At 38.5% G+C, this 12,018-nt stretch overlaps 1 protein-coding gene across 7 annotated transcripts in view; it reads left to right on the forward strand.

Annotated features, from left to right (window-relative positions):
* Positions 1-12,018, forward strand: part of LOC127841625 (short-chain collagen C4-like) — a 139,694-nt gene that overhangs the window by 80,981 nt on the left and 46,695 nt on the right. Inside the window, exon 2 of one of the 7 annotated variants that reach the window (XM_052370600.1) lies at positions 3,783-4,006. The exons of 3 other annotated variants lie outside the window; for them this stretch is intronic. In XM_052370600.1, the coding sequence (XP_052226560.1) occupies positions 3,793-4,006 (214 nt within the window). In that variant the 5' untranslated portion in view covers positions 3,783-3,792. Of the gene's footprint in view, positions 1-3,782; positions 4,007-8,337; positions 8,386-9,872; positions 9,946-9,970; positions 10,101-12,018 lie in introns of those variants that run through there. 3 more of the 7 variants (XM_052370593.1, XM_052370599.1, XM_052370601.1) reach the window with 3 other exon arrangements.

Here is a 12,018-nt window from a genome sequence, read left to right on the forward strand (position 1 = left end):
TGAGAATAAGCCAAAGAATGTATCGTTGGGAAGATGAGTTGTCAATTTTATGTTTATCAGTCTTTCATAATCCAGTATACCTGTAAAAAGGGAATTTGTAACTAATAATCACACAATATACACAATTAAAATTGTATGCATTTAAATTTATTAAGTACTGCACATTAATCATTTTCCAAAAATATGTAGCAAGATTATATTATATAATGCTGCAATACTAAAGTAATTTACTAAATAAAGGTCGCTGATGTGTAATGGATGTGGTGTCCACATAATGATCTGGAGGTCACTGGTTTGATCCCCAGTGTCGAAGCATTCTTAAGAAATCTCCAAGAGACACCCAAGTACTGGTTCTAGGCCCAGGGAACGAACTCAAGAGCATTTCACATACATGTACGTAGTTAGTACTTTAAATTTAATCGAACTAAAAATGGGTTAAAACTAACAACTGAAACCCCTTATTAATACATTTTATTTTGAATCAAGCAAATGTGGAAATTCATTAAAAATAATGAGTAAAATTTAAAAATTCTACTTTAAAATAATCATGATAATTTAGATGATTTTTAGAATATTTAATGATGTATTGATACAATTATATATTCCCTAAATGATAAAAATAAAACATGTAATGTTAATTTATGTTAAAAACGTTTAATTTTATCAATATCATGGTAATTACAACTAGATACAGGCAATTAGATCAGAAACGTGCATTACTTATATTAATGAACAACACAGACATTTGTAGTGATTTATGGTCACTATTTGATTAACGTTCTATACATGACCTGTCATAAAAGGTATTTTTTAGCCAGTACTACACTCGGCAATGATAGTCTGTATTGCATACATATTTCAACGTCTATTATCGATTCGCTTCCTCAAACTGAACAAATATTTAATGTTTACATCGCGAAACGTAATACATCCAGTTTCACTTTCGGTTTGGTTGGTTTTGTAAACACCGTAATTTCATCTTAAAAATTAGATGATAGGGTGATTAAATAATAATGGAAAAGTAAATCACATGGATAATAGGTCAAAATGCAACACAAATGAGCGTTAATAGTGCTCTTAATATCAAAGTTTCGGTAAAAAGTTTGGCGCTTGTTCAACGCGCATCGTATACAGCCTCATAACAATAGACTGACAACCTTTTGGGTAGTAAAGTAGTAATACAACGCAATATGGCGACCGTTAGCCACGAGGCCTATCTTACGGAGGAATCCGAGATAGCCGATGTATCACGATTGCCAATCAAACACTATCTTGTTCCCTCAAATTAATCAGCCAATGAAAACGTCCTAATGGATAAGGCTCTTATATAACATAACATACTTCTATTAGTACTACCTACTATTAATACTACTACTGCTGCTGTTGTTGTTATTGCTGCTTCTACTACTACTACTACTACTACTACTACTACTACTACTACTACTACTACTACTACTACTACTACTACTACTACTACTACTACTACTACTACTACTACTACTACTACAACTACTACTTCTACTACTACTACTACTATTACTACTATTACTGCAATCGATACTGCTGCTACTGCTCCTCCTCCTCCTCCTCATCCTACTTCTACTACTACTACTATTGCTAGTAGTAGTAGTAGAAGTAGTAGTAGTAGTAGTAGTAGTAGTAGTAGTAGTAGTAGTCGTCGTAGTAGTCGACGTCGTCGGCGTAGTCCGTCGGCCGTCGTCCAGTCGTCAGTCGGTCGTCGGTCGGTCGTCCGTCGGTCGTCCATCGGTCGTACATCGACCGTCCTCCGGTCGTGGTCCGTCGGTCGTCCTCCGGTCGTGGTCCGTCGGTCGTCCGTCGGTGGTCCGCCGGTCGTCCGTCGGTCGTCCGTCGGTAGACCGTCAGTCGTCCGTCCGTCGGTCGTCCGTCCTCCATTCGTCCGTCGGTCGTCTATCCGGCGTCGTCTGTCGGTCGTCTGTCGGTCGTCCGTTGGTCATCCATCGGTCGTCCCTTGTCCGTCAATCGGAAGTCCATTCGGAGTCGTCCGTCGGTCGTATGTCGGTCGTCTATCGTCCGTCCATCGGTCGTCCTATCGTCCGTCCTCCGGTCGTGGTCCGTCGGTCGTCCGTCGGTGGTCCGCCGATCGTCCGTCGGTCGTCCGTCGGGCGTCCGTCGGTAGACCGTCGGTCGTCCATCCGTTGATCGTCCGTCGGTCGTCCGTCCTCCGGTCGTCCGTCGGTCGTCCATCCGGCGTCGTCTGTCGGTCGTTCATCGGTCGCCCCTTGTCCGTCCATCGGTCGTTCATTCGGAGTCGTCCGTCGATCGTATGTCGGTCGTCCCCCGTACGTCCCTCGTCCGTCCATCGGTCGTCCATCGTCCGTCCTCCGGTCGTGGCCAATCGGTCGTCCGTCGGTTGTCCATCCGGCGGCGTCCGGCGGTCGTCCATCGTCCGTCCTCCGGTCGTCCGTCAATCCGGCGTAGTCCGTCGGTCGTCAGTCGGTCGTCCCTCGTCCAAAAATCGGTCGTCCGTCGGTCGTCTTTCCAGTCGTTCCTTGGTCTTCCGTTGGTCGTCGTCCATCGTTCGTCGGTCGGTCATTGGGCGCCGTTGGTTGTCCGTCGTCGTCCGTCGTCGTCGTTTCGAATTGGTAGTCGTAGTAGTTGTAGAAGTAGTAGTTGTTGTAGTAGTAGTAGTAGTAGTAGTAATTGTAGTTGTAGAAGTAGTAGTAGTAGTAGTAGTAGTAGTAGTAGTAGTAGTAGTAGTAGTAGTAGTAGTAGTAGTAGTAGTAGTAGTAGTAGTAGTAGTAGTAGTAGTAGTAGTAGTAGTAGTAGTAGTAGTAGTAGTAGTAGTAGTAGTAGTAGTTGTTGTAGCAGCAGAAACAACAACAGCAGCAGTAGTAGTAGTAATAGTAGTACTAATAGTAGTATGTTATGTTATATCAGAGCCTTGCCTTTAGGACGTTTTCATTTGCTGATTAATTTGAGGGAACAAGATAATATTCGATTGGCTGACTAACTCGTGGCCACGAGTCAGCTAAGTCGGGATCTCGAGATCTCGAAATTCTCTTCTCTTTTGTTTGATGCACCCTTCCTTTATTTACTGCACCGCTCTTTTTTTAATTGCACTCCTCTTTTATTTAGTTTTGCACTCCTCTTTTTTCTGTCTCGTGACCACGACATAGCTAACTCGTGGCCACGAGTTACTAAGTCGTGGCCACGAGATAAAAAAAGAGGAGTGCAATTTAAAAAAAAGAGGAGTGAATGTCGCCTCTATGCCACCGTACTTGAGTCAGCGTATGTTGGTTTGACTTTTAAACAGTTTGTTATAAACACGCAGACAGTGGATACATTGGTATCGCTCGGTTGGTCGGTATGTTTGTCCTCAACGTGTTATGTTTAACGAAATACCGGTCCGTAAATGTTTCTCGGTCAATTCAATTTAAACTTTGAATGTCAGCATTGTAAAATTCAGTTTTTAAGACTGTGGTGTTTTTTAATTGACTCTGGTAAAAAATGTTTTGAATTCTGTACATTAACATACAATATCTTAATATATAAGAAGTTTGTAACGTTTATTTCTTTTTCTGTGTATATTTATAAAGTGTCGATTGTTAAAATGCGTGATACTTAAATAAAATATAATCATTAAAGGTAACTAAATTTGTTATCGCACATATTAAGGTAGTTAATATGGAATTAAATATTGATTCCATATTATACAAATTTTAAAAGATTGCTTTGTGTAATCTCTATATCCTATATGCATGAAGATCATGTTATTTAATGTTTTTGCATTTAACTTTAAGATTTTCGAAAATGATTCGGGCATGTCCATGGATCCTGAGTGTGATGTTCCTTATTCAAAATGGCGGTACATCCGATTCCGCGCGCGAACCGGCATGCTCGAAATTCCATTACGAGGAACAATTATTGGAGAAAATGATCCGCGCGGAGATACACGTTGAAAGTGTAGATAAAAAGCTTCAACAGTGCTTGGCAGAGAATCTTCAAAGCGACAAGGAATTGAAAGGTTATTACCATCTGTATGTTATGAAATTCACAAACAAAGTTCAATACGCACACGATTATTTAGTGGCAACAATAATTATTATCTTAGTGTGTATCACGTACATTTATATTGTGCTGAAACTATTAATATAAATGACTTGATTTTTACAAATATTCAAATAGCAGTCTACTATAAGCGTGCATGATGCATCAATAGTGTTGATAAAAACACGACCTTGATTTGACGAATACACACTAAACGCGTGTATGAGTAAAGAATTTGTTGCAATATCTGACGCTGATGGAATGCATTTTCCGTCACAGAATAAACACTTTAATCTAGGCCAGACTTCCTTCTTGTCCTCAAATAGCTAGCATTATTAATTCTTATTGATAATTAATATAATGTATGATAAATATATATTTTTTACAGAACTATCTGAAAAGCTGAATCAACTCACTGATGCTATTCGTAAAGCGCAGGAACACAGTGGAACTTCCGGTACAACGTATGTCAGATAGGGCCGGAAATCCTGCCCCACCATTGCAGCGCTAGTGTACGAAGGCTTTACCGCTGGCTCTAACCATGTGCACACCGGAAGCGGCGCAAACTACCTCTGCCTTCCGGCGGAACCCTTGTGGGCGTTTATGACGACGCCTTCAAAACTCCAGGAATAATATACGGTACCGAATATCAGACTTCGGATTCTCCCGTATTTCGGCATCTTCACGATCACGAGGTCCCGTGCGCGGTGTGTCGCGTATCCACCAGCAACGTGTTGATGGTTCCCGGCAGAAACGCCTGCTACAATGGTTTGACGCTTGAGTACGCCGGGTACCTGATGGCGGAGCGTCACAACCACGCGTCCAACAAGACTTTCGTCTGCGTTGACGGCGACGCTGAGGTGACCAACTGCAGCAGCGGTGGCAATGAAGACGGCGCCTTTCTTTACGTCGTGGAGAGTAGTTTCAATCCGCTGAAGTGTCCACCGTACGTCAGTGGTCGCGAGTTGACGTGTGTTCGTATAAAGAGTAGAAACGATGGCATAAACTTCAATACATTTCAGCTGAAGTCGGAGATAATAACATATTAACGTAAAATAAGTCAATACAATAGTAAAGTCGTTTCATTATTTTATGGTTGTCTCATATATTGCTAAAGTAACGATTAACTATTTACATGGAACAATGGTTATATTTATAATAGATTTCTCGAAAAAGTCGTTTAGTCCGATAGTATGTAGAATAATTGCATTACGAATTGTAGCGTATTGACTGCATTTTACGAATATGTATTTTATTTTGATTTTAAACCAACTATTGACCTCATTTATATGTGTACTGTATTACCATATAGCGTAGCAGCTAGCTTTGAATGATCGCTGATACATTTATGGGTTAAAATAAATCAAGTTGTATCAAGTACGATCCATCTCAGTTAACCTTTTCTATTTCAATAAATATTAACAAAATGTAATTATGACAAAATATGTGTAAAAGGGACAAACTCAATATCCGTTGATTGAAGTGTTGTTTATTTATCTGGTGTGTGAATGTTGAACGCTTTTTTTTATCAAAAAATCAAAATACAGCAGCTGTATCTTGTTTGACACGGGCTTATCCCCTCTGGAGTTGTGCAAAATATGTATCTTTTCAAAAAGGTGTTAACATTTCTCGTTTAAAAAATAATGTTGGCCCTGTTCACAATTTAAATAGTATCAATAAATCCTTATTTGCAATAGTGACAAGCTTTTATTGACCGAAAACAAATTTTTGCTCGAAAAAGCTGCCCAGCATTTCTTCTGACTGTCTTCATGTATTTATTGCATCGCCCGCATCGACGATTAAATTTGAAAATGTTTCTGTAGATGTAGGATGCAGACACGGAAAGGCTCCGATGTCTCGTTCATTCATTGTCAGCAATTGATAAACCAGTGACATGTAAAGCACACAGACATTTTGACACGAAAATGTAATATATCTGAAAACACTCTTAGCGTTTAATATAAAGTAAACTAGTATTGTACTTCTAAAGTATGTCTTCCAATTAATATGTGTGTATTTGCAAAACAGGAGTGTACTTGTCCAGATTTGTCGTCTTAAATAATATCAAGCTACGATTAAGAAGTCTTTTTTTCATGTTTTAATAAATGCAAGACAGTTAAGTAAAATATAAAGAAGTGAAACTCCCGCTGTTGGAGCAGTATTGAATTCTTATTATAAACAATTAGTTGGTCCTTTATTTAAGGCAAGTGACCTATTGCCAAAACAGTACAAAACAGCACAAAACAGCACAATACAAAACAACATAAACACATATAACAATAAAGCTTACAGAGTGATCCATCTTCCATGGTGCATGTTTTAGTGGTTGCCCACATGCTATTGTTTTCGAATCTACATGTTTGTAAATTAAATAAATGCCATTTAAATTAACGTCATGCAATTCGACTGTCGATTTAATCTAAGCAGGAGGACGAAGAAGTATAATTATGATTTGATGCGCGGAGGTTTAGAAATTTTTACTAAAACTAAAGTAACAAACATCTAGATTCGAAAACAATAGCATGTGGGCAACCACTAAAACATGCACCATGGAAGATGGATTACTCTGTAAATGTTTTATGTACAAATGGTACTGAAATAATATTTAAAAAAAACTAATACAATTAGTGCTGTCATGTTGCACAATACATTTCATACATAATGCCTTTGTGCGTTTAAAGTAAAAAATTTGCGCAATTTTAATTTCATTCGTGTAACATATCATGCAATCTGGTTTATCTGTGGGTCTGTTTAACCACACTTCATTCAAGTTTAAAGCGTAAATATACCGTCTAGCATGATTCGCTTCTTGTTTATTTCAACGTTCGTTTCACAGTAAAATGCGTTGACATTTAAAACAGTGATGCGACTGAACAAGACTTTCACACTAAGCTGGCCTCAAAAAACTGTTCCCCTCAAATGCCAATTTTGGTGTTCTGCCATAAACGTTTAAGCTAAACTGATCAGGAAGTGCTCATGGTGAGCTATTGTGATCACCGCGTGTAGCTTTTTATCGCGCTAGAGGTCAGAGTTGTTAATTAAATCTTGGAAAAACTTTCTTAGAACGTTACTATAAAGTATTAAGGCTGACTTCCTATCTGAGTCACGTATAACCTTCAAACTAGGTTACTCGATCAACGCTTAGAAAATACACTAAAGAGGCAACATGTATTACTCAATCTTGATAAATCTTGGTCAAAACGTTGATATTGATAATACAAACTGTATATAAAAGCCGTGCTCTGTGGAAAGGAGGTTGTATGCATTGCGTAAAGTACCGTCCCAGATAAGGCTGTGCAGTCTGCACAGGCTAGAACGGAACGACAATTTCCTTCTAAACTGGATTTTTGCTAAGAAGAGACTTTCTGTAAACAAAAATTACCATACAAGAGAAACGTTTCGTCCATGATAAGCCTGTGAGGACTGCATAGGCTTATCTGGGACAACACTTTACGCACATGCAGTACACCCCAGAAGCATATTGGCGGGGGATATCAATTCAACGAATTTGCTTATTTTGACTTCATTTAATCCTACTCGCGAAATGAAGTCTGCAAAACAGTGTTACCAGAAACAAGTGTTTAAAAAAGATTTGGAAGGCTGACATACATCGTCAGACACCCCGGACTATTCATTACGTTACTCTCCATTCCTAGATAGATGAGCGGAGCGTGATCAGCAGCCATGGGTATCCGACGATGGATGAAATCAGCAGCCGTGGGTATCCGACGATGGATGTAATCAGCAGCCGTGGGTATCCGACGATGGAAGGCAGATTTCTGACATGGAGAATATTATTGTTAAAGTCTAAAACGGCTTACGTTCAGTAAATGAACACAACAAAAACTTATTAAGTCGATCCACCTACCTTATTTGTTTAGATGTTACTGGAAACCAATGTGCCGTAGCGACACATATATAACTAAACTCGATGAATAGTTCTTTGTTCTGTATTCAGTTGTTAACATAACGTTTCAAAGTTAATATAATTCTGTAAATTAGTCTGTTAATGCAAAACCTCCAAGTCCATGTAATTCTCCAAGTAACTAACAACGCTTCCAAGACGTTACGCAATCCGTGCAAATGAACCCAGACAGGACCCAGACGGGTCCTGTAAGAAAATAAACAACAATATCCGGCGTCTCGTATATCAGATTCTTAACTCTCCTTCATACAACTCAGATGCCAATTTTTACAATAATGGACAAATGTGACGGCTGTCTGGATGATCGACTTTAACATGAGCTGAATTACCTGATACGGGATGGCTTATGAGTGAACTTATGGTTAACCCAACTTCTTGGTCAATCCAGATTTTGGCTTGTGATTTGACACTGTTTGGTCTTTTAATGTTAGGTACGTGAAGTAGAAGGATTAAACTTAAAGGTGTATTTTTTTATAATATTACATCGAGTGTTTAGTTGTAAAACAAGGTAAATACTGATTAAATATTTAAATGAACACATTTAAAATGAATGCATTTGTTTTTCAACATAAAGTTTTTTATTATTAGCATGAAAAAGTCTTATTTAAATAATAACTTCACAACTAGTTTTTCAAACAATAAAACTAAATCGGTATCAGTGTATACCCTTATACATTTGAGTCATGTTGTGAGAAAACTGGGCATAATGCTTTTGCGTAAAGTGTCGTCCCAAATTAGCCTGTGCAGTCCACACAGGCTAATCACGGACGACACTTTCCGCTTTTATGGTATTGTTAGTTTCAAGGACCGAAAATCAAGTTAAGATGGAATATGTGTGCGGACTGCACAGTCTAATCTGGGATGACACTTTACACACATGCATTATGTCCAGTTTTCTCAGAACGCGGTTCATTTACTTTTATGAAATATACTTTCATGTACCAACCTCTTTTATCTCGATATGTACGTTACAGGGGCCGTCCAGCAGCTTTTGGTATGTATTAAAGCTTGTCATTACTCCTTTAAATGCTTTATATTGCTAAATTTAAACATTTGAACTAAAAACTCCAGTAAAAAATAAGAATACGATTTAAAAAAAAGAAGAAAAAACGTTAACCTCCACAGGGCTCGAACCACTGACCCCTAGAGTCATGGAGTTTTGGAGTAAAATGTCTCCCGACATTTCCACTCGACCATCCACACTCACGCCCAATGCGGAGGTATTTTTTAGCTATATAATTAATACTCGTAGTTCCCCAAAAATATCGATTCGCGTCGAACAACGCTTTTGACTGTTGGACAGTCCCTTTAAACTATCGTTCAATTTAAGTTAACGCTTATTGTTTGCAATTATATGCATAGAATCATTTTAATAATTAAATAGTCAAAAAATGAATATCCCTATAGCCAGTGTATGTTGGTTTTACTTTTAAACAGTTTGTTATACGCACGCAGACAGTATATTGGTATCGCTCGGTCGGTTGGTATGTTTGTCCTTCTAATATCTTATGTTTAACAAACTACCGGTCCGTAAAAGTTTCTCGGCCACTTCAATTTAAACTTTCAATATAAGCGGTAGTAAAATTCAGTTTTAAGAACTGTAGTGATTTTTTTAATTGTCTCTGGTAAAATAATGTTTGGAATTCTTTGCATTTACATATAATATCTCAATAAATAAGTAAGTGTTATTACGTTTATTTCTTTTTCTGTTTTGAATTGTATATTTATAAAGTGTCGATTGCTAAAATGCGTGATACTTTAATTAAATATAATCATTAAATGTATCTAAATTTAAGGTAGTTAGTATGGAATTAAATATTGATTCCATATTATGCAAATTTTTAAAAATTGCATTGTGTAAACTCTATATGTTAAATGCATAAGGATCATGTCATTTTATTTGTTTGCAGTTAACTTTAAGATTTTCGAAAATGATTCGGGCATGTCCATGGATCCTGAGTGTGATGTTCCTTATTCAAAATGGCGGTACATCCGGTTCCGCGCGCAAAACCGGCATGCTCGAAATTCCATTACGAGGAACAATTATTGGATAAAATGATCCGCGCGGAGATACACATTGAAAGTTTGGATAAGAAGCTTCAACAGTGCTTGACAGAGAATCTTCAAAGCGGCAAGGAGTTGAAAGGTTATTACCATCTGTATGTTATGAAATTCAACAAAAAAGTTCAAGAGGCACACGATTATTAAGTGGCATCAATAATTATTATCTTAGTGTGTTTCCCTTACATTTATAATGTGATGAAACTATTAATATAAATGACTTGATTTTTATGAATATTCAAGTAGTAGTCTACTATAAGTGTGCCTGATGCATCAATAGTGTTGATAAAAACACGACCTTGATTTGACGAATACACACTAAACGCGTGTATGAGTAAAGAATTAATTGCAGTATCTGACGCTGCTGGAATGCATTTTCCGTAACAAAATAAACGCTTTAATCTAGACCAGACTTCGCTCTTGTACTCTAATAGCTAGCACTATTAATTCTTATTGATAATAAATATAATGTATGATAAACAAATATTTTTACAGAACTATCTGAAAAGCTGAATCAACTCACTGATGCTATTCGTAAAGCGCAGGAACACAGTGGAACTTCCGGTACAACGTACGTCAGATGGGGCCGGATATCCTGCCCCACCATCGCAGCGCTATTGTATGAAGGCTTTACCGCTGGCTCTTATCACGGGCACATCAGGAGCGGCGCTAACTACCTCTGCCTTCCGGCGGAACCCTTGTGGGGCCGTCAAAACTCCAGGAATAATATACGGCACCGAATATGAGACCCACCCATCAGTTTCTCCCGTATTTAATCATCTGCATGAACACGAGGTCCCATGCGCAGTGTGTTGCGTATCCACCAGCAACGTGTTGATGGTTCCCGGCAGGAACGCCTGCTACACTGGTTGGACGCTTGAGTACGCCGGTTATCTGATGGCTGAGCGTTACACCAGCCCGTCCAACAAGAATTTTGTCTGCGTTGACAGCGACGCTGAGCCGGCCAATTGCAGCAGCGGTGGCAATGAAGACGGCGCCTATTTCTACGTCGTGGAAAGCAGTTGTAATCCGCTGAAGTGTCCACCGTACGTCAGTGGACGCGAGTTGACGTGCGCAGTGTGTTCGTATAAAAAATAAAAACGAGGGCAGAAACTTCAATACACTTCAGCTAGAGTCGGAGAAAATAACATATTCACGTAAATTAACAAAGTCAATACAATAGTCAAGTCGTTATCATTATTTTATAGATGTCCCATATCCGACTTAAGTAGCGATTCACCAATTATACGAACAACGGTTATAATTATAATAGGTTTCTCGAAATAGTCGTTTAGTCTGATAGTATGTAATATATTAAGATAATGAATAGTTGTGTATTGATTGCACTTGACGTGCATGTTATGTTTTTAGATTTCAAACCAAAATTTTAGCAAATTTTAGCTAAACTGAGCATGAAGTGCTCACGGTGAACTATTGTGATCACTATGTTTAGCTCTTTATCGCGATAGAGGCCAAAGTTTTCATCAAATCTTGGAAAACTTTCTCAGAATGTTAATATAAAGTATTAAGGCTGACTTCCTATCTGAGTCACGTATGACTACAACCTAGGTTACCCGATCAACTCTTAGAAAAGACACTATAGAGGCCACATTTATGACTCAATCATGATAAATCTTGGTCAAATATTTATATTGACAATATATAAAAGCCGTGCTATGTGAAAAGAGGTTTTATGCAATTGTGTAAAGGGCCGTCCCAAATAGTCTGCGCAGTCTTCACCGGCTAGTCAGGAACGACACTTTCCTTCTAAACTGGAATTTTGCTAAGAAGAGACTTTCTGTAAAATTACCATACAAGCGGAAAGTTTCGTCCAAGATTAGCCTGTGTGGACAGCAGTACACACCATTTTCACAGAGCACAGCCCATAATTATTAAATCTCGACCGTAAGCATCCAAACACAAAGTCACCCAATCAAATCTTAAAATGCCTTGTCATTACTCAAGAGCACATAAGTCTGATCTCAATCTATTTAAAACTTGGC

This window comes from Dreissena polymorpha, chromosome 8 (genome assembly GCF_020536995.1).
Source record: "Dreissena polymorpha isolate Duluth1 chromosome 8, UMN_Dpol_1.0, whole genome shotgun sequence".
Classification (NCBI taxonomy): domain Eukaryota; kingdom Metazoa; phylum Mollusca; class Bivalvia; order Myida; family Dreissenidae; genus Dreissena; species Dreissena polymorpha.